Source organism: Atractosteus spatula, chromosome 12 (genome assembly GCF_055471065.1).
Source record: "Atractosteus spatula isolate fAtrSpa1 chromosome 12, fAtrSpa1.hap1, whole genome shotgun sequence".
NCBI classification, from domain to species: domain Eukaryota; kingdom Metazoa; phylum Chordata; class Actinopteri; order Semionotiformes; family Lepisosteidae; genus Atractosteus; species Atractosteus spatula.
Window position 1 is genome coordinate 7,046,045 of NC_142717.1, and position 24,716 is coordinate 7,070,760.

The following is a 24,716-nucleotide window of genomic DNA, read 5'->3' on the forward strand; positions in this document are numbered from 1 at the left end:
GCTCAGGACAACAGAAACACACACAGTTGTTAAATACACCAGTGCTCTTTATTCACAGTATGGGAATTCCAAGCAAATGGGCTGAATGTATCTGTCCTCCAGACATCAGATTAATCCACTGACTGTTACAGAAAGCCTCTGCTTTTTAAACAGGAAAGTCTCCAGCATCCAGTCTGGTAACTGAGAGCTGCAGTTCATTCCCCAGAGGCTTCTGGGGAATGTGGCCCTGAGAGGGCTGTGCTTTCATAGAATATTTATTGTTCATATAATTCACAATTAATCATTACTGTTTTTCACCTTGAACTACTCTTCCTCTGAATAGGTGTGACAGTTGATACATACTCATGCTTGGATCCGGGAATCCCAGTCAATGGACTTCGATATGGACAAGACTTCTCCATAGGATCTACTGTTTCCTTTGGTTGTGATCCAGGTTACAGACTCAGCCATGAGGAACCTCTTGTGTGTGAAAAAAATCACTGGTGGAGTCATCCTTTACCTACTTGTGATGGTGTGTATTAAAATAGTCTCAAACCTTTTCTTGTTCACAGCAGATGGAGAATTACCTTATTATTGCATAAACACTGTCTTGTTCTTAATATTATCTATTAGAAGTCAGTAATTTTGAATGTGGATAGATGTGTTTATATACTTTAGATATAATTCCTTCTGTTTGAGGACCACTGTGTGTCACATGTTTGGAAGCAAAACAGACTTCTAATGAATGTGCTGTAATATTTTTCTCATAGGGCTGGCTCCCTGAACATGTAGTGCTTGCTCTTAAACAGGCGACTATACTTGCAAATTAATTTGTGCTGATGCATAAAACATCTTTACCGACAAGCACACTAATGCATCTTCTCAACAGAAGGGTTTGCTCAGGAAACTGCTTCCTTTTGATAAAACCTCCTCAGTTCCTACTATTTCTAGAGAGACTACTGCCAGTAACAACATTTAAGACGTTTATACTGCTCAGTCCTTTATTTTAGAGGGAGTTTTGCCCCTGTCAGATGACACTTCTGTCGGAAGTGTTCTTATTCAAGGAATCGAGATGGGCATAGTTACATCTCGCATACTGTGCAACTCAAATCTGAATTGAAGTCAGGTCCTGTGGTTGTAGTGGTTGAGTAACACCTAGCTTGTCTATAAAGGGAGTCTCATTCATCCTGGGCAATGTTTTTGCTGGGGGAAAAGTGTTGCTATATCCTGTATCCATAGCGAGTATATGTTTACTCATGGTATCACACAGCCCAGGTTTAGTCCTTGGAGCTTTTCTTGCATCTTATTTCCTACATCTTATGGCTCATTTAGTTTCTGCACAGACAATAACAAGTTTAATGCTCTGTCCAAGCCTGATCCTTATCCCATACTGATAGTCAATGATTGTGTGGATTGTATTGGTTCTGCTAAACAGGTCAGCAAATTTGATCTGCTGAAGGGGTATTGCAAGTTCTGTTAACTGAGCAGAGCATGCTAAAGAAAATTCTGCCTTTATCACACCTCACAGTTTGTTTGAATATTTAGTAATGCCCTTTTAACATGAGAAGTGTTCCTGCAACATTTCAATGTTTGATGCACTTTGTCCCACAAAGACAAATTGAAAAGTTGTGAGGCTTATCTTAATGATGTTGTGGTGTTTAGTTCCACTTGGCTAGACCATTTGAAGCATGTTTATGAACTATTTGGCCATTTGTCAGCTGCTGATTTAACAGTCAATTTGTCCAAGAGTAACTTTGTGCATGCTTCAGTGACTTATCTAGGTTAAGTGGTTGATCAAGGCAAAGTACTTCCTCTAATGGTCAAAGTAGAAGCCAAATTTTCCTGTGCTTCCTTTGTGGCATGAACAGCACAGATTTTAGGAATGCCTGACTATTACATGTCATTTTGTAGTAACTTTGATTAGATTGCTGCCCCACTCAAAAACTTCATAAGTCCAAAGAAACCATTTCACTTGGATGCAGACTGCAAACTAGTGTTTGAAAAGCACTGCTAGTTACTACTCTGGTACTTTTTGTTCCCAACTTTGATCATCCATTTATACTCTATATACTGTAGGCTGATTGTTTGTCCTGTGTGTAGCCACTGTGCAATAAATAACATATTTATTGTCATATGGATGGGTGTGTTACATTCAGGTCAGCAGTAACCCTGTCTATGGTGGCATTATTTTGCCTGCCTTTCAATGTGCTACCTGTAAGTATTTGCTGTGCACCTCCAGCATGCCAGCATAAGCAGATGGGATCAAGTAACACAGCAGACAAAATTAGGAAAGATCTGGAAAACTGGAGACAAATTGTATTTGTTGTTTTTACAGGTCTGTTGCAATTTTTTTTAATTAAGGTACAGGTCCGCACATTTATATAGGAATATCTATTTTAGGTACCCTGCAAAAGTTGTACCTGTGAGGCTTATTGTTAGCAACACTGGGCACACCTTAATTGGTGTACCAATTTAATTGGTACTCAACATGTAAGTTTTAGAAGTATATGGAAAATAAGTAGTAAAGTAAACCTTTTGGGTCATCCTGAAACTTATATGCAGTTTTCTTTAAAGTCTTTTAAACTTTTTCATTTCCTCAACAAGAAATCCTTCCATCCTTCAGTTTTACCCATTTTAGAGCACCCACAAGGCACTATTTTAAATGATAAAATTCCCACTCCACTCTACCCCACCTCAGTTTCTCCACGTTTCCTAGCTCTTCTTACTTCCTCAATGATACAATCAGTCCTAGCCCACTTAAACAATTTGTATGTTGTTTACATCTGCACTACTTTTGTGTACTATAAAATGAAGAGAGAAAATACAGTATATAATGCATCACAATCATTATGATCTGTATCATGGTCAGAGCAACCACCTAACTAGATTAGATGCTCCTACTTTGACCACATCACATGGCAACTCAAAAAGATGAAAAAGGCAAGAAACATATTCAAGGATTAGCAAAACCAGTACCTCAGAACTGTGCAAGATTAAAGTAACCCTTATGTCATGATTTTTCCAATTTTTCTTTTTCAAGATTTAGGAATCCAACTCATGGTACAGGCCTGTAACAATATAAATTCTATTGAGGGATCCATCTAAATAATTCCACCATAGAAAGCTAGAAAATGAAGTGGAAGTCAAAATGTTAACTCTAACATATATTGTTTAAAGATTATAGATCTTACTAAGTTGTACAGCTTCACAGGCTGCTTTTAAGTCCTTTCTCAAAGAATGTTAATAAGCCATTTGAAACTATTGAGGGCTTTGCGTTTTCTTTCCAAACTGTCTCATTAAAAAGAGCCAGAAAGCTTCAAGTGTGTAGATTATTCATCTGTCTTCTGCTTCTGATAATCCAAGCTATTTCCCTGAAGTGCCACCATGCTACTGAACTGAATATTTGAAATTCACTCATTTTAAAGTTTGTCTTTGTGTTACAAACTCTGTTATCTGTTATCTGCTAAATTTAGATCTTATATCGATGACACCATGACACCCTAGATCTTATACTTTAAAATGTAATTTAAAAAATGATGTGATATTTAGATCTAAATACATCTTAGTCCTCTGTGAATGCTTTTCACTGAGTTGGAAAATTGAAAACAATACGTATTGCTAGGGTTACTGTAATCATATGTCAAGTTAAATAACCTCATTCTGTTTTTTTTCTTTTATTAATAAAACATTATTTTGTCAATAAAAGTTTTGTCTGGCATCAGTAAAAAGGTATCGGCTGTATAATGAGATGAGAGATTGAATCAGATGTGTAGCCTAAGGGATAATAGTAAAATATATTAGAAAATAACATTTTTCCCTGGATTGATTTTAAGAATTAAAATCCTTACATTACTTTTCGTAAGTCAAATAGATATATTGTAGCTTTAAAGAGACTCCCCGTAACCTTGATTTACAAACCTTCAATTCATAAAATTGCAGGAAGTGCCATATAATGAACTTTTTAGCTGGTAGATATGTGGGCTAGTTCAAGAAATGGCCATGCATAGGCAAGCATTGATTTCACTATGTTATAGAATTTAGCTCAATTTTACTCAGGATTACACAGATGAGACAGGAGCATTTTAAAACAACATTTTAGAGACAGAAGAAGCCAAAATAAACATTTGTCAAACTGATGGGAAGCTTAAATTGGGGAGAAAGAAAGACACTGTGGATGCTCCAAAGAATACCGCCTCATCTGTGAAGCATGGCTTCACAGATGTTGTGCCCTGGCCATGCATAGCTGCCTCTGGAACTGGCTTGCATGTCCTTAGTCCTGATGTAACTAATGATGGCTATAGCAGAATGATTTTGCTTTTCCAGAAATATTTGATCCTTTTATGTTACATTTTTAGGAGAAAAAAATTGGAAACGCTTTTGGAACTGGTCTAGACCCTGAAGTCCATAGGTTCATATCCAAATCAAACATAAATGTTATTACATGTTAAAGAAACATTGGAGTCATAACACCCCAAGAATAGGCAAGAACTTCAAATGGCTTTCATAAAGCATTTCAAAAGCTTCCAAAAATAACTTGCTAATCTCAATGGGCTGCCGACTTTATGTAGTAAGTGCCTCAAAGGGACACCACAACTCTAAAATTTTCTTAGTGTGCATGTGTCTCTTGAAATTATTGAACATAAAGCATGTTTTACATCTAATATGGTGAAGTGTATGGATGCAAATACCCTGTTATGACCCCAAGTGTCTAAGGGTATAGGGGTGTAACATTTAAGATAATTCTTTTGGAAGCAGGTGGGGATTTGGTGAGGGACTAGGAAGCGTGATAACAAGGGTAAGGAACTAGAGTGGTGCCAAAGAAAAGAAAATAACAAACAAAATGGAGCTGGCTAGGACAGTGAGAGAAAGCTAATCTGACTACAAAAGAAAACCCGAAACACACAGTCTTCGGCGTCTTCAACACCCTAACTAACCTCCACTGACTACCCAAAACCATACAAGACAAATGGCACTCACCCGTACTAAACTAGTGTTAATAATACAAAGTCAACTAAGTGTGTAAAGTGTACCCAACAACCTAAACTAACCTTATATACAAAAGTTCACACAAAAACACAAGTGAACCAGGAATACAAATAAGGGAAAACAAGAGTAATCAACAGGAACAGGGTACAAAGAACACAAAAGTTGAACATACTGTAACACGTTAGGGCAAGGTAATAACAAAACAAGGATAAACACACAAACAAACGAAAGTACAAAGAAACTAACAGAAAACCAACAAAACAAAGCCGAAGCTATACGAAAATACACACACACAAAGCAAAACAAAACAAACCAACGAAGCCGAAGCAATAACCAAAATAAAATGTATACTGTATTTATAATTCATATTAATATTGTGATCACATATACAAATTACCATGAAAGTATTATATGTGACTGTAAAACAAACATTGTGTTGTGTTGTGTTGTGTTATTAATGCCCCCAGTACATTTGGAAGGCATAAATTAGAAAAAAAGGAAAGTTTTACTCAATTTTAGTGACTTGTAATGAAGTTACAGGGATTCCACTATGAAGTCTGAGGACTAAATTTGGTGTTTACTGTATATTGTAAGTGGACTGTTTATTGCACAGGATCTTTGAACAAGCTGCCTCTGGAGAGAATGCAATGGGCAGTCAACTTATTTTATTTCCATTGATTACATTGTTTTCTGCCCTGAATCTTTGATAACAACATACAGGGATCTCTTTTTCAAATAAAGATTTGTGATCATTCATCAACGCTAAAATTATTATTTTAAGAGCATAATTTGTAATTGTAAGTTACAAACTTTGCTTACACATATACAGAGAAGGCTTTTACAGCAACATAAACCCCTTTAGTTTGCAGTTTTTTAAAATTAATATATCTACTGCTTATAGAAGCATTTAATAAGGGAAATTTACTTTTTTTACTCTCATCTGTTAATATTATATAATCTTGGTTGTGATTTTGAGTATGCATGTTGTGGGATTCAGATTACCTTTAGTTTCAAAGCATGTTCTGGGGCCAACTATGAAATATAGTGAGCTGAAGCATCTGCTTCTCGGCATCACTTATGGTGTCCATTAAGCAAACATTGGCCACTCTGGCAGTGACTAGAATATCATGACTACCTGGAAATTGTGTAATGCAGGAGCTTTTTCTACAGGTTCTCAACAAAATTCCTATGAAATAAAAATGAGAAAAAGCCTTACAATGCGCTATGTATTTTAATATGACGATAATATAAAGAAAGTTTCTGATTATTATTGGAAACTCAAGTGTGCAAATAATGTTAAACAAATACAGTAGCAAATCCTAAAACAGTGTAATGTAACATTTTTATGCATTGTCATGAACGTACAATTTAACATACTGTAACACACCATCTTTTTTTCTCTCCTTTATTGCTGAAAAATCAAAGGACCTTCATTTTACAGATGAACAATTATATCCTTTAAGTTTTTTTGTCCTAACAGCTGATTTCATTAGTTTCACGTTATATTTTAAATCTATAAAACTAGAAGTATGTACTGTTATGGTGTACCAGGGCGGTGCGGTGGCTTTGTGGCCACAGTATTCAAAGCTTGATTTGGTTAAATGGGCTATTAATGAAAACAAATGAAAGTAGGATTAGTAACTATTGGGTGGAGTGGTGGCTAAGGATCTGCGCCTGCGGCTGGAAGGTTGCCAGTTAATATCCTGTGGCCGGCAGAGGAATCCTACTCCATTGGGCCCCTGAGCAAGGCCCTTAACCCCAGCTGCTCCAGGGGTGCCGTATAAATGGCTGACCCTGCGCTCTGACCCCAAGCTTCTCTCCCTGTCTGTGTGTCTCATGGAGAGCAAGTTGGGGTATGCAAAAAAAGACAAATTCCTAATACAAGAAATTGTATATGGCCACTAAAGTGATCTTCTTCTTCTTACTGTTGTAGTATAGTAGAAGACCTATATATTTTTAAACTATGGCGAATCCTTGTAGCAGGAAAGTATCATTTTTCATTAGTTCAAGTGCAAGATATTTCTGGATTATATTCTTGAAGAGTTACTTTATCTTGGCTAAAAGAAAGTAACTTCAAAGTGCTTGAGAGCAGTGGACTGCACAATACAGCATATTAACATACAGACTACAATGAATGTATGAGAGTTCCTAAAAGAATAGTAATTGCATACAGTATGATCCTAGTTATTACCAACATCCAACTCAGAGGTATCTGTGTACCATATCTACTATCAGGAGTATATTTCAAGACTGGTTAATGGATTTAAAGACCAAAATTGAATACAACACTGAGAAAACTTCAGCAGCTATATTTTCTAAAACATTTAGAACTCAATGATACAAGAATTTTCAAGCAGAATTCTGTTATTTTTTGTAAAGTGCTTATTCCCTTCTATGCGTGGTAAAAAAAAAAAAAAAGATATATTGCCTCTGTTACTGAACTGTGAGTATGAGCTCCGAGCCCTTTTCTCATCTTAAAATTAGCCATTTACTTTGTTTTGGTGATGGCAAAAGGACTTGAAAGGAATGGTCTTTAGACGAGACAGTGGCTTTAAAGGCAAACTACAGCCATGGAAGAAGAATGACTGCCTTGATTTTAGGTTATTTGTTACTTCTTTTGATTCTATTGATTTCTGAGTTAGCTAAACTGAGACTATTCAGTTTTCTCCTATGAGCCATTTAGTTCTCAATGAATGAAATGCAGAGAGACAATTTTCTGTGAACACTGCTCAATTTAACAGGAACTGATCTCCACATGAGATATTGGTATCTGAGAGAACCCCTTAATATTTTGGACATATTGATCATCTTGCTCAATTTTTTGCTATGAGAGACAGATATTAAAATGTACATAAATACTTTTCTCCTGGATAATAAATTAGTTACTTGCAAAACATTTTTTTCTTATACCATCTTTATAATTTCATTAAGAATGGGGGGGGGGGGCTTATTTTTATAGACTTTGAGTAATAAAAAACTGGCAAAATTATCTTGCATAGTGCAAAGAGGGAAGGCAAAAGCTTCAGGCAGATATTTTTATTGTTAGTGTGCCTCCTTAGACAACATGATTTCTTTCTCTCAGAAATAATATCTTTATTATGAAATGGTTTCATATGATGTAAATCTAGAGCTCTCGCAAATTTTATCTATAATGTTTGTTGTGCATCCCAGCTTCAGTGTTGTAGTTTAGGTTTTTAGGTTTAAGTTTGGAACTTGATATGATAATAGTTATCTGTTATCCTACTTATTAGTTAAACTAATAGTTTAATAGTTTGTTTTATAGTTGAATCTACTCCCTGTCACTAAAATAACCTAAATATGTTTATTTAATTTTCTAAAACCTTGGTTTCTAAATGGTTTCTAAAACTAGTAACTGTCAAAGCAATAACTTCGACTAAAGTTATTGATCATTCCTTTATACCTCTTTTAATTAATAAAAAATATATTTTTTAGATATAATTTGATTGTTAAAAGGCATGTATTTGATGTGTATATAGGAACCAATATATTTTTGAGTAAATAATGTTTAAGTAACTCCAAAACTGAATCAAAACATTGGAATCACTATGTAAAAAAATTATATTTTTAGGGGAGAGAATTAAAAGCTAAAGGTACATAGTTTCACATAATTGCTACTCTTTGCAACTCCTCATGATGTCCCTGTTTAAAGCAAGACAAAACACTGAATCTGATTGTTTTCTTATACAGCTGTATTCCATCCATGTTTAATTCAGCAATGCATCTGCTTTGAATAGATAAGTGTTTGTGTTTATGTATCCAATTTTATCATTTATATTAATGGTAACCTTACAAAATTGCTTTGGCTTATGAAAGGAAAAGGGAGTATTTTTGATGCTATTTTACTTAATTTACAATTCTTTTCACATTGACTAGAACTGGGGAAAAAAATAATGTGGGCAACTGTTGTTTTTGTTTGCAGCTTTGTGTGGTGGGGATGTCAGAGGACCGGGAGGGACAATTCTGTCTCCTGGATACCCTGAGTTTTACCCAAACTCTTTAAACTGCACATGGACTGTAGAAGTAAGCCATGGAAAAGGTAAAGGTGTACTCATTAACCTTGCTTTGTTTAATGTTTATTCATTTGTTAGGAGGTAATTTTTATTTTCCAAAACACCATTCCCCACCCTGGATGAACCCTTAGCGACTCCCCTCCACATTTCTACATAAAAAGATCCCTAAAATCCAATCAAACAGCTTCACTGGAACTCCCTCCAAGTTTCCACTGTAACTTCACTGGTATTACAGATCCTAGCAGTGAAAATGTAAATAGAAATAATATCTGGCATCCTGGATATCACTAGATCTTGAACAATACTGGACATACAGTAGCACCAGCAACATTTTAAGCATTTTAGACCAGCCAGCCAGATTAGAGTCATCATCTGGCATATTGATGATGCCAGATGATGCTTACTACTATTTACATTCTAAGACTTTACCACCTGAATATACTATTGCTTGCACTGTCAAGATTATGAACACATCATTTTCTGTAATTCAGTCATGTGTGTTGTAAAATGGATTACTTTTGGATATATCTTCTTCTGGTTAGTTTATGGGAATGCATTAATTATAGCCCTGTTCATAGTAGCTTAATTCAAGTTTTAGATCAATAGCTGAGTTTTATACTACAGTCAAAGGAATATGTAGCAAATGTTTTCATATAAAGTAATCATACATACTTCCTTGACACCATGAGTATTATTTCTGCAAGCAAATGCATAGAGTACATTCTAGTAACATACTAATGAATATGCAGCATGCAATAAAGACACATTGCACTATATTTAGATTAATAACAATCACATCCCTTACACCACCTTTTGTTTCTTTTTGTTTTTTTTCTGATGCATATTATTGGTATTTGAATGTTTTTAGACATACAGTAATAAAGCTTGTACAGAGTTCGGAATGTTCAACATATTCAAAATGATGGACATTGCTCTGAAAATAACTGAACTGTCTTGCACTGATATCATCTTGCATATTGTAAGAAAAATGAACTGAAGTGGCAGCCTGTTAAACTGCAATGAAAACATACTGTACAGAAAAGGCAGTTTTCTCTGTCCTCTCAGGAGTCATTTAAACTACAGTTTTAACAATGGGATGCATGAAAAAAACACTTGATACACATGTTTGAAGTCATTTTTGATCTTAGAATGTATATTATAATCCCACTTTTTATATTCCAAGGAAGGTGGATATTTTTCAACATGACACACTCAAGATGGCAGACCCTTGGTGACTACAGACCAAGACATGATATGCACTTTCTTCTTTCTTTAAAAAGCTACTTTTATTTCAGCATCATAGTTTTGTAATCCCGCATTCATTGTAATTAGATTTACAATGGATTTCTAATACAATTTCTCTTCTTAAATTAAAATCTATTTATATAAAACTTTATTATTTCCTTGTAAGATCAAATTCAGGGAGCAGATTTGCATTTTGCATGTATATCATTATCCTGATCCGTGAACCTAATTTTAGCTTTCTTAATAGGAGTGCAATTCACCTTCCACACGTTTCATTTGGAGGATCATCATGACTACTTACTAATCACAGAGAATGGCAGCTTTACTCAGCCATTGGCACGGTTGACTGGCTCTGAACTCCCTGCAGCAATCAACGCTGGTCTCTATGGAAATTTCAAGGCTCAGTTACGCTTTATTTCAGATTTCTCAATATCATATGAAGGATTTAACATTACTTTTTCAGGTAAGAAAATGAAACAGGCTATGCATGTATCTCATGGGCTGAAACCAATTTGTTTGTTGATGTTGTACAAACCACTTTACAGATACCAAGAGATTCCCATGGAGGGGAGTATCTAGTCATTGTCTTTCTAGCACTGTACATATGAATTAGTATGATTGATCCTGGTCCAAAGTAAAAGACAGAGTGTCTGTAGGAATATTTCATATTTTGCACAAAAGTCCTTAACACATATCATTTTCACAGTCATGAATCAGGGTGTTTGGTCTGTAAGAACTGTAAGAATAAGCAATTTCTTATTTAATTTTTCTTCCGTTTCCTTGCTGAATTACTAGATAATTCCCATAAGGATTATGTTAACTATGGATCTTGAAATGTTTTAAAACTGAGATTTTGATCATGTAAAAAAAATAGGTTTAATAAAAAATGTGAATGGAAGGGAGGAGCTGGACTTTGGATGCACAAGAAAAATTCAGCAAGGTACTTATTGAGTTTGGAGACGTACAGTATATGCATATTACATGATGAAAAGAACAGAAAAATCAAAAGAAAGGAAAGGTAAAAAATGATCTGGGGGCTTAATTTTAAGTTTTAATGTTTCATTACAATCATGTCCTTAGAGCCTACAAGAAGCCTCTATGGATATGATCTTAAACATTTTGACTTTTTTTGTGGACTCTGTGGGTTTGGCAGCTTTCAGTAGGAGCTGAAAACGTCTGCTTATCAGTGGACATGAATTAGAGCAAGAAGGGCATTTGAGTAAAGAGCAGCAGTCTCTTCTCATTAAATAAAACCTTAAGATCAAAGACAGCTTGCTGCAAGTATCTTGCTACTGACAGCATTATACTGCTTTTTTCCGCAAAAGCAATTCTGCTGTTTATGTAAGAGACATTTTAATAAAGTCACACTCGTTCATAGAACAAGAACCAAGAACTTTGATTTCCAAGTTTGTGAAGGATATTATGGTTGAGAAAATGTATTAAAGGATTCAATGAGCAACTCCTAATTCTTAACAGTCTCCCAATGGGAGGGCCCTATCATTGACACATATTGATAAATGTGCTTATTATAAAATTCATTCCATGTGTATTTTTATGCAGAATATTAACCCTCCAAGCCCCAGTGTAACAGATGTCTAGTTTAGTTTTATGTTCCAGCAGGGGAGTGTGGAGTGAATAGATTTTACTGTGTGCTTTGCGAATCTTGCTGTCACCTTATACAGTATGTCACAGCAATAGCAGTGCATTGGCACATATAAAACACAGATTCCACTGATTTTTCTTTGAAAAAAAAATACTGTTAGCACCATTTTCTGCTAAAGTAGATGTCAACCTGTTTTGCTTTGAAGTTTTACTCATACTTGTTCACATATGTCTGCCTCTAGCGCCTCCATATTTAAAATAAAAAGCTGGCTTCTGAAATCCGGTGGTAGTTTCCTTCTCCTCTCCAATTACATATGCATACTCTTAAGATCTCTAAAAATCAGACATATATGGTATATCTAATGTAAATAACACATATGGATATTATAGTACTTTAGAAATAGTTAACCACTGATGGGCTTTTTCATTTTGTAGTGGTGTGTCATGTGTATTATAAATTGGTTTTTGAAAAATGTTGTTCTTCCAATTCTTTTTTAAAATGTAGCAAAAATGTGGCTAGGTTTGCATTTCAAAAAGACTAATTGGAATAGTTCTGCACCACCATTGTAATTGCTTTTTTTGCATTCGCTAATGAGCTGAATGATTACGCAATACCTGCCTCTGATGTTGATAGGAGTAGCTGAACTTAAACTTAACTGAGTGATTGGGCACCCAGGATGGTTCCATATGTATTTTCCAGCTGCATCATGATCTGATCAAAACTAGACCTTTAATTACAAAATAAAGTCCATCCTATAACTGTTTTGCTATCCTCACAATAGATAGTACATTATCACAAATGATGCTTTCTCTCAAGTACTTGCTTCACGGTGGCACTTGGTTTATATTTTTGAGGTTAGTTTGTGGAAATTGTAAGACCTGATTTGTTCAGTCAGGGCAAGATTTGGAAGGCAATGGGACAGCAGGATTCTTTTTATGTGTCTCTCATTCAGCTTGGTGACTGAGAAACTGCCATCATTCTTGAAGAATGTTGCTTCTTGATAAACACTACCAATCCTTCACAATGACATATTTATCATAAAGCTGTGACAAGCCTTTCCAGATATTAAATATTGATCAGAAAAGTCTTCCAAACACATCCCTGAACCATCAGCAAAATTCTACCTGGTTTAAGTGCTGATTTCATTTTTTTTTTGCTTTTTGGTGAGAATTGCTGTAATAGCATTTTCCTAGCCTGAGAAATATCTGCACTGAATACTGTGTGATGGTATGAGAAACTTTATGTTTACACACAGCACCTATAATCCACGGTGAAGTAAAGGATTAGAATTGTTGTGCTTGTGGATTTTGTTTTCACTTTTGTTAATTCTCAGAACAAAAATATATGTGACAAGATTGGAAGGAGATTCATTAAATATTTCGATGAGGTATGAAATACACTTCCGTCTTACCCCAAAGTTTGACATTAGTGCTGAACTGATCCATAGTTTAAGGATTTCAGTTGAGTGCAAATATGTGCCTTTCCATGCTCATGCTTAACTTGATTGACATTAAAAGTCTATAACATGCAAATCAAGGTGCATATCTATGCGTGATTTATAGCTGGGATCCTTGACACAAATAATGTGGATAGCATTTATGCCATGTTTACTGTACATAAAGTTCAAAGAAAGTTGTTAATTATATACAAAAAGACACCCATATTCACCAATTAGAAGATCTACACATATGCTTTTCTATTTCTATACTTATAAGGAGCTACCATTGACATCAAATATTAAAATGGATACAAATAAGAAAAGGTGATTTGGTCCATCTAGCTTATTTATTTGCTAGTACAAAAGAATTTGTTTCATTCTATTTCTGTTTGCTGTTTTATACTCTGCCACAGTGAGACTCAACATGGGATGAAAGCAAATCCAAAACTGTTTTTCAATTTTGGAGTTTTAAGAACATGTAATTTTGATTTTTATTGAAAAATGATTTCCTTTGTGGAACACTTCCAGGGAAAATCATATTTCTGCTGTGAGTGGTATTGGTGAGCAAGTACCCATAGGTGGAGTTCTTCACATTAAATCAGAATTTCCAAATCAACGAGTCACTATGGTGATAGGGGCCCTATGCAGTTGGAGGTGTCATCCTTCAAATGAGGTGTTGGAACAAGATTCTGACTTCTTGGTCATTAACCATCCCATGCCACTTTTTGGAAGAACAGGGATGTTAATCCATTCATCCTGTCTCTAATCCACTTAGGCCTTGCACATTAAAATGTACCCATTAATTCAACTTGTTAAGTATTTTCTGACTTCTCCTCCTGATCAGTTTTATATTGGGGCTGCTGGTGCATAATAGTTACCATATAATACCCAGTCCTTATGGCTGCGGATCTTCAGTGGTGGTAAAACGGGTCCCTTGCTATATGTAAATGTCTATGGATGTAAAGGGATATTTAATTACTAGGAATTATTCATTATAGTCGAACCATATTTTACAAATAGCCATGCATGTTTTGTTTGTTTTTAGAATCATGCAATAATTATGGAAATAAAAATATTACACATGATATGGATGACATAAAATGAGTTACTGACACATCACTGCTAGCCAGCTACAGTGTTTTGCCCAAATCCAGAATATGGCCAGCATTATTAACCATATTCTCTATTTCACATAATCTAAGAGAAGTTTAGAGGGACTTATTTGCATTCTAAAGTGCACTTCAAAATGCAGGGGGAGGCCTGGATTAAATCAGAACTCACCCTTCCTGCAATCACAATGTGTAAGCCTAATGCTTGATGATAGGGTTCTGTAATTTCAGACCTCTGTCAAATACAAAGCCACTGGGTTTGGAGCTAGAGATTTACTGATGGGTAATAGTTTTGATCCATCACTAATCAAAGTGCATGAGCACTTGTAAGATTAAAAACAATAAAAATGACTATTTTTACATTTCTCTCTTTAACTTAGCTGTTAAAGGCTTCTGTTTGAATAACAATTTGGGGATTATAGCTGATTGTGACTGTAGTTCCCAACAGCAGTGCATGATTAGCCTAACAACCATGTCTTTGGTGGGTTTGACATCGGTCAGGGTTTAGCACCTCTCTGTTAGTTTTCAGTGTTACCAGTGTGAGCATATGCTCACACTGCATATTTTCTGAGTGCACTATAGTCTTGTGTAAAAGATCTGAATGGTATGTGTGATGTGTAGGAGGATTACATGCTCCATGAGGTTTACTTCTCTCTTATAAAGTACTTGTAAGAGTGTTGAAGAGGAGAGCTGCATTTAACCAGTCTCAATTACAAAAGTGGGTGTGTGTAGCAAAAACAATTTATGTGTAACACCAATTAAAAAGACTCTGTTTCATTGCAAAGTCATTTGTCTTGTTTTTGTTACGTATATTTATTTTTCAGAATATAATCTTGAGCCGTGTGAAGATCCAGGTACTCCGCGGTTCGGCAGACGGATGGGATACAACTTTGGTATCGGAGATACCTTGACATTCTCCTGTAATATGGGGTACAGACTGGAGGGGGTGTCAGAGGTCATTTGTCTTGGAGGAGGCCGTCGCATGTGGAGCGCACCTCTGCCAAGGTGTGTGGGTACGTGGTCAGCTGCTTTCATTTGCTTGTACATATATTACCTGTCTTTAGATCTCGAAATCACACTTCAGTTTATTAGTGTTAGCAGTGCTTTAAATGTTAGTTTCACTATTTTAAAAGTCTTAGGTATAGCTCTGTAGTTCTCAGCATTACACAGGACACTGCCTGCCTTCACACTGTGCATGTTTTCTTAATATGTTTAATATGTTTATTAATTGTTTTTGTTATACAGCAGTTGAAGGTCTTATAGCCAACTCTTCAAAATTAAAATTTCAATACTCCAGTACTGTCCTTCGGACCTCTTCAGAATTTTTAATTTGTGTGTTGCTTCAGTTCTGAATGATTCAACGTTATGCCCCAGAGCACTTGCTATGGCAAAATCATAAAAATGCAATGTACAGTACATAACTCTTGATTGCCAGTAATGATAATGATATCGTAACATTTCTTCATAAATTTGAACATCGTATATAATTAGAAGAAAATGTGCCCATGTACTGTATATTAAATCGTTGTGTATTATTTATCTATTCAAGAAGAGTAACTAAATAACGGCATTTAAGCACAGAGAAAAGTTACTTATAAGGTACAGTAGATGGACATGGCAAATTGAGCAATGAAAACCTATAATTTAGGACTTTGAGATCGTGTCTACTGCACAATTACTGGTTGGGAAGCTGATCCCTTTGAGCAGTTACTGTGTATTAAAATCAATTTTCTCTTCATTTTCTGGCACACTAGTCTTTATTATCTCAGTAGGGATACCTATTAAGGTATTGTCAAGGTGGTCAAGGTCATCTTTAAAATTCAGGATTTAAAAAAGTCTCCCCATTTCTTTCTTATTCTTAAGACCTGGAATATTCATTTGAATTTCTGAACTACCTGCTGCAGGGAACTATACATTACACCCTTCCAGCTATCACAAATATCACTAATCTCTCATCATAGTCAGTCTGTTTAATGCTACCACATTAGGAAAGGGACTTTCCTTATGGATGTATCAACTCTGTGTTATTTAAGCTCGCAACATAGGTAAAATCAAAATTATTCACCATGCAGTACATTTACTTGTGTTACTTATGTAATTCAATTGAATAAAAATGTATATTGACTTTACTAGATGCATACAACTATATTAATTTTACAGACATCATTACATTGTCTTCATATAAAACAGTGTATTTACTGTAGATACAATGTTCTCTGCATTCATGTTGTATAAACATCCAGTATCTGGCATCAGCTTTGCAGCCACATCAGCATCTAAGTAAAGGTAATTAAATTAAAAAAAAAAGTTTTCCATGTCCCATTGTTGAACACAGCTGGTTTTTAATCTGTCTTTGCAAAAAAAATATACTCAGATATTTTTTTTCTCCACCTGCAAAGGGAGAACTTACTGATTCAATTTCTACCAGTTATGGGGAGAAGGAGGCTATAGCTGAGAATTGTAGAGATTGGTCTGTGGAAAGCATTATGAAAGATTTTTAAAATGTGATGTAGAAAAAAGTGTGTGAACTGCAGAAAACTGCTGTTTGTTTGTGGTGTGTTAATAACTGTGGGGTGAAATTCTCACCACCAATTCGTTTATGCATTTCTTTCCTTATAATACACTGTGGACATCATTCAGATAGAGGTAGCATAATTATATAGGGTACTGTTCATGTCAGCTTCATTCATTATTATTATTAGTTTGACAAAAGACTGCTACAGCAACTCTAAATTTAATGTGGACAAAGGTCACCCAATACTTTCGATCTGTTATCAATGTACTGTTGCATGACCTGATCTTCACACAACTGAAGTTGGTGGATGAGTATCCTTGAACCATTCTACACATGACATACTGTACTTGTTAGAAATTTGTTTACAGATAACATTTTTTTTTCCAGCAAAAGAACATAATAATCCTTACTTTATTCCATTTAATGTTTATCTGCACTCTGGGATTATCATTTGGGAATTAATTTAGTAGAGATGAACATCTTAAAACTGTAACACAATAAAAATAGGATACAAAAATAATAGCAGAAACACAAGAATGAGTTGAATCATTTAAAAAATATAGTTGCATGTGCATTTCTAAATGTATATACAAGTGTTTTTTTTATATAGTGTATATTTACCAGCTATATTTCCTTTTCTTAAAAGAAAAAGTTGTTGATCTGAGGGTAACACATTAATACTTTACTAATAAAGTTCTAATAAAATTAGAACTGATAACCAGTATGCTAGAGCTTAAACTGCTTGAAATGAAAGCAAACATACCACAAGGCTTTTTTTCTTTTTTTCAAGTCTAATTCTTTCTTTGAAATTTGATTTAAAATTATATACAGGTAACAGTGTATAAAGGATATACTGTATATGTGAAAAAAATCAAAATATTGTTACAACAAAGACTGTATTAAAATGATAAATTAAGAGGTGCTCAAAGAATATACAAATCAAATATGAATGAGGTCCTGACACCAGCTTGCCATGTAAGCAAATTCTAAGAATCAATTATAATTCCAACCCTGTGTTGTCAGGTAATAATAGTGGCACAGAGCATGTGTGTTCTTGGCTCTTCTGGCACAGCTTGGTAATGTAGTTATAACCAGGCAACAAATTTAATAAGATGGACAAAATACTTCTTTACAATAATACAGCTACAGAATACCTACAGTAACGTTTCACTACTGTTATTTATAGATATTTAGAAAGGTGAAAGTTCCTGTGGTCTGCCTTCTACAAAAATACATACAGTAATTCTTAAACTTTAAACACAAAACACATTGATTTGTCTCCCCTTTCTTTGATGATGATGTTTCCTTTCTCCCTTCTTTTTGTGCTTTCTTGTCTTTTGAAGCTATTTTTTATGTCCCATTCCACTGAATGCTGGCTCAATGGCCTTACTAGGAACGGTCCAGACATTGTTAAATATTTATGTCGTAATATGGCTGAGAATGAGTTTAGCCTGTATTACCAATTAGTACCACTCTTTCGATTATTTGGACTGTTTGGCCATTGTGACCATTTAATCTCTAAGACCAAGGACAACAGCATAAACACTTAATAAAGACACACAAAGACAATACCCATCTGTGATACACAGGCACAGTTTTTGGCTTATAAGGGCTTTGCACACAAACACAAAAAATATTTTTTCCATACAACAGCAGATAAGCCCACTACAGTCTGACATACAGTGCCACTAGGGACAAATTCTGTACTTCCAGCTACACAATGGGACATATTACTCGCTCACCAGTGTACAGTATATCCTTACTTTTAAGTTATCTATCTTATTTGTCAGATCCCCTCCAGGATCCTAGATTTTACATGTTGGTCCCCTCTCAGGAAAGACTGCACAGTCTAATCAACCTCTGCTGGTCTTCCACAGTCACTAACCATCATGAACACCTCCTCAACCCTTGCAGTCTTCAGTTTCTCTGCCACTCAGCCAGGCTACTTCTCCTGCAGCAGCATCAGCCAGTTCTCCAACCACTTGACTGCCTTCCTGGTACCTGCAGTCATCAGCCTTTTTTGCTGCTCAATAGGGCTGCTTTATAAGTATAAATAGGATAATGTACAGTACACCTGTTGCCTGTTAAGGTAGCAATTTGAGGCCTCCCAGGAAAGCATTAGAGAGAGCTGATTCCCTGACACCATTGTATTGAACTTACAGAATAGGGTGATTCTGCAGAGATGTTTTGCTATCACTTACATATGCAACAGTGTTAATACATAAGCACAAGTAATAGGTTTATTCCATGCTGAAAAGAGAAGAAAGAAAACACAACGTTTTGGCTGTGGAGCATTCTTAAGACATTATTTTGATTCAGATCTTCCAAGTTTTAGTGTTCATAACATTCATGTAAGTGAATTTCTTAATTAAGTCTGTTCAAATTAGTAAAACCATCTCTCTGTTTTGTGTGAGTATATAAAAAAACCAGTAAATCCACTGAAACTGTTTTTTATTTACTTTTAAAATTTGTGCTAAAGTTTTCTATTTTTTTTACAGGCAGCATTGTAGATGCATAAATCTTTTAAGATAGATTCAGCAGCATATAGATATCATGGCAATTGTATGTAAACTTGAAATCTTTCAAACAACTCAAGTTTTCCATCAGCTCAATATCAGGTTGAATACTGAATAATTTGAATCTGCCTTCTCAGAATATTGTTCTGCAATAATGTGGCATCTCTAGACCACAGCCTGACACCTGTGTCTTTCAGTCTTCCTAGATACAGTACCATCCCAGAACCTTAAAAAAGTAAAGAAAAATTAACAGACAAAAATGGAAAACAGCACTTTAAATTTTATATTGATGCACAAACAATGTTACTTATAGGCCTATAACAGCTTTCTTGCAGTGATTTATGACTGAAATCTGAATCTGATGCTGAGAATGGTCATGGTACAGTGAATGTTTCAAAGCTAATAAGTTGAAACTGTATTAAATGAAAAAACGTTTTTTCAGTATTACATGGCATAAATACTAAATACTGTATCTCTATCATCCTCTACTACTCTAACACATACATGTTTGTCTTCATAATTTAGTATAAGCAGTACATAGAAGGTCTGATACTGTAGTTATTAGGATGCTTGCATAAATTTAGTTGCATGTTGAGTACATAAAAACAGAAAACTGTTCTGATAGTGATTAATTAAATTTTAATATAGTGGCTGATTTGAAAGTCAAACTGTTATCTGTTACACAACCCTTCTTAACTTATTTTGAAACTCTTGGTCATTGAATTTGTGGAGTCCTTCATTATATATTTCACAGGAGTGCCTGTTCAAATAAAAACTGCTCCCCAGAGATACCTGCATCAGATGGTAAATTTCCTTGTTTATATGTATCTACAGTAGATTGGTAATTTAAAAGCCAATTCAATATAAGCCACTTGAATTTTGAAAATAATTACACTGAGGTAATTATGTTTTTCAGACAAATGAAACGTTCATAATTCTTTTAACATTTTTTAAGGATCCTACGAAATCATGTACCTGTAAATATATTCATTGTGCTTCTTTTTTTGTTCGCTAGATGGTTTTTATTTGGGAAAGTCAACAATTTTGTAATAAAAGCACTTTCTTTTGAAGCTCTATTCCAAGACAGATTAATCTGACTACAAAATGTGCATAGCCTACCAGCCATGCTCTTATGAAATTACTAATCAATTGAGGTGACTCTTATGAGGAAAATCAAACTAACCCAACATTCTAGAATCAGTTATGTAATGTACTGTAATTCAGTGTATTATTATTTTAAACAGGGAATTCTTAAACTATTTTCTCCTGTAATTACCACTAGCTTTAAACCATTGAAAGTTAATTTCTATATTCCAGAATAAATGGAAAACTATAACTAATAGGAATTCAATGTAAGAGACTGTATATTGCTGCAGTGAGGTGAAAGCAAATATATCTATTTAGGCATGACCTGTATTTCATAGGCCTCGAGTGAATCGATGCAATCTTTACCATGTTGGTGGCTGTGAATTTAGAAATTGATTATGCACTTTGTAGGTTGTGAGATTAAAGTCAGGAGAAATGTGTTGGTCTGCTAAAAAGCATAAATCCAGTTAAGGTTGTCATTTTGTAGAAGTTTCATAAGCAGTGATAGAGAACATATGTCTTTCTCTATTTTGTTTCATTGTTTGGTAGCATCTCAGTGCCGAGGGGGGTATTCAAAGGGTATTTGCTTCTGTGTTAAGGAAAAGAGGCATCATACTGTATATATTCAGTATGTGTAAAGTATACAGTATCTTGCATAAGTATTTAGACTCGTGTGCAATTTTCACATTTTGTTAGTTTAACGCTTGCAGTCCTGACACTTTTAAGTAGCAATTAATAAGTATTATATACACCACCTATTCTAACTATGTATCTCAACATTCATAGTGAAAAACAAAAAGAAAGAATTAAATACAGATGCAGCCTCTAGAATGTGAGTCAAAACTAATGTTAGCTGTAAGAGAACTGTGGTATATTGCACTCTCTTCCGGCATATGAAAAATAGCACTTGGGTTGCATTAGATGTTAGTTAAACGGTTCATTAAATCTGTAATTAGCATTTTTTTGAACCTATAAAATATTGTATATGTTCTATAAACATATAAAATACACAGGAACAAGTGATAGGTTTATTCCATGCCGAAAAGAGAAGAAAGAAAACACAATGTTTCAGCCGTGGAGCCTTCTTCAGGTGAGAGGACCTCACATAATTAAACACACCTCACTTAAACACACCTTAAACACACCTCACACCTGAAGAAGGCTCCACGGTCGAAACATTGTGTTTTCTTTCTTCTCTTTTCAGCATGGAATAAACCTATTACTTTTTCCTTTGCAGCCTACGCATGCTGATGCAGCTACCCACCTGAATTATAAAATACACAGCCTAGCTACCATTTTAAAATGTGACGTGGCTGTACATTTTTTTTTCTGAAAAGGGAATGACATGCCAGATGGAGCCTGAATCCATCAGATTGAAAGCACTTGCATTAGATCACTATATGGTACTTTGAAGTACAGCACTGTAACATTAATGTATTGGAAGCCTACTTCCTTAAATCCACTGAATATGGAATCATGTAACTAAAGGAAAATTTTGAGAGCTGAAAAAAAATTAACCAAAATATAATAACGTTTTTGAATGAAATATATTAATTATATGAATGTAAAAACAATATATTTATATTGTTTATATAGATGGTAATTGTAGTTGAAAAATAAATAAGCCACAAAACAGTATCCCACCTTCTTCATAAACATTTTTGCATTGAATTCTTTAAATCTGTCACCTGCTGTGGTTGTTTTGGAAAGATTTAATGTGCTCATTTTTACTACATTTCCATCCAAAGACTTGCAAAGTTCAAATTAAAAACAATAAACATCATACAGTATACTTTAACAAACATAAGTTACATAATGGGACAAGTAATAGGTTTATTCCATGCTGAAAAGAGAAGAAAGAAAACACAACCGTTTCGGCCGTGGAGCCTTCTTCAGGTGTGAGGGTGGTCAGATGAGAACAAATTTGGACTTAATTTGTTTACATGCCAAGTGTTGTAGCTGGTGCATTCGAAACACAGCACATCTCTCAGTCAACAGTATCCCTACAATCAATCGCTTCTCATAAAATAAATCTTCAGCAATTGTATTTCATCCACTACTTTTCAATTTCATATGATTGTCATATTTAGTTTTATCTTTTAGTTTTTTCTTCATGATCCATTGAAATGTTCAGTATCCATACATCTAATACTATAGTGTACGAGAAAGAAAAAATATTCAGGTATTTCTTGATTTTATTAATGATACATGTAATTTTTCTGTGAATATCTAATATATATGTATTTCATAACATTAAGCTCTAAGCATTAAAGCATGTCACCCTCACATTGCTAGCAAGAAACTCAGTATCAGCATCAAGCAGCTTGTTTATATTGTCCTGTGTAATGTACTACCTCAGCCACCTCAAACATGGGATACCAGTAAAACAGTAATGATATGGTATTGCAGACACTTAGTCAGGCTTAGTCAGATTTAGTCAGCCTCATCTCTAAAATAAAAGCATGGATAATTGGCATACTTGTTGATATTTGGCTATTCCTCGACGTGCCTTTGCAATATATTGTAATAGATGTTGTGTGACACTTTTTAAGTCTCCTTTTGTGATTAATCTCCAGAAGTTCTTTAATTATATTTTTCTTGTTTGTCTTCTTTTGTTTTATATATTAGTGGATATACTTTAGTATGTACACAGATATGTTACATACAGTGTACTGTGTACGGTATGCTATTATTACTTATAAGATGGAATTTTTTGCACATTCTTAATTAGTATACTCTTCATTTTAACATTTTGTTAAAAGCCTGGATCTTGAACTAGAAAGGTATCATATTTTCATTTTTTTGTTTAGGTAGGATAAGTTTTAAAATAGTATATTCACATCCTTTGCTTCATGAGCCATCAGAAGCAGGAGCATGACTGTGACCCTTTGGTTCTGTAATAAATAGTTCAATGACTGAAAGGCAAAATATTTAGGTATTAAGTTTATCCCTTCTATTTATGGAAGGGACCTTTTAGTGAAAATAAACACTGATGTTTATTAGATATTAATTATTTAGATAGTAAACAGATTTTGTTGGGTTTTCCTTGGAACACATAATACCAAGTGGATTTTAGTCTGAAGAAATAATAAATGTTTGATTTGAAGATTTTTGCTAAACTAACCTTCAGAAGACTTAATAATGAAAAGAACTTAATATGAAGAAGCACAGTGATAATTATAAATATCTTTACCTCACTGTTCTCTTAATTCTCTAGATACTAAGTTTTGTTTGTGCAATAAAGGAAGCAGATGGCTGACATTAGTTTGCAAAAAATATGTTTTAATCAATGCATCCTTATACTAGTTTGTTTTCCGCTTAAAATGCAATTTTTAGCAAACACCATGTGCTTTATGAAACATTAAATCCTTTCATTTATTGCATCATAAACAGTATTTTTAACAAAGATTCCTAAGAATATATTACTTATGTGAACCAACCAGTTATGTTACGTTCCACTCCTGATGTAGTCAATTGCTTAATTGTACCTATAAAACACTAAAAATAGAGTCGTTATAAACAAAGAGTGGCTACATTTTACCTATGCAAGGATTTATCTATATAGATATATTATTTTTTTTATTTTTGTTTTACAGTTGGTGTTATCTAATAATCCCAAATCACATAGATGAAAGTGTCATTAGCATATATATTAAAAAGCACAAAATTTCCATATCATTATTACAAATTGACTACAATAAACACAACATTATTTTTTAAGGCTTACTGTTTTAAAATTGCCTATGAATCGCATGTACTTGTAGATTACACTGAGATCAGTTCATCTGAGATGAAAGTTATTTTGGATATAGAATTTCCTTCTCTGTAGAACCTAAATCACTACTTCTTAGTTGCAAGCCTTCTCAAGTATTGGCCGAGTTCTGGATGGTTTTTCATGACAATAACTGACACTCCAAAAACACTTCATACAGCTGACTGATGTTTGTCATGTTAATAACATGAATATTCAGAATTATGATTGAAGGGCTGTTATGTTTTATATGTTACATACTTTAAGTTTAGAAAAACTAAGAATGGATTTATCTTAAATGTGTTTATCTTAAATGAGTCGGGTGCCTCAGCCAGTCAGCTGAAGCGAGGGCAGGAGTATAGAATGTGGTTGGCCGTCTGCTCCTTGCTGTCGCTGCATTCGCAAATTGGGTCATCAGTGAGACCCTACTTGTGTAGGGTGGCCTGGAAACGGCCAT

At 34.5% G+C, this 24,716-nt stretch overlaps 1 protein-coding gene across 3 annotated transcripts in view; it reads left to right on the forward strand.

The window, feature by feature from the left end:
• csmd3b (CUB and Sushi multiple domains 3b) overlaps positions 1-24,716 on the forward strand; it is a 581,296-nt gene that overhangs the window by 391,374 nt on the left and 165,206 nt on the right. For all 3 annotated transcript variants that reach the window (XM_088929237.1, XM_088929238.1, XM_088929240.1), the window contains exons 18-21: positions 323-511; positions 8,906-9,022; positions 10,489-10,704; positions 15,216-15,404. In XM_088929237.1, the coding sequence (XP_088785363.1) occupies positions 323-511; positions 8,906-9,022; positions 10,489-10,704; positions 15,216-15,404 (711 nt within the window). The remainder of the gene's footprint in view (positions 1-322; positions 512-8,905; positions 9,023-10,488; positions 10,705-15,215; positions 15,405-24,716) is intronic.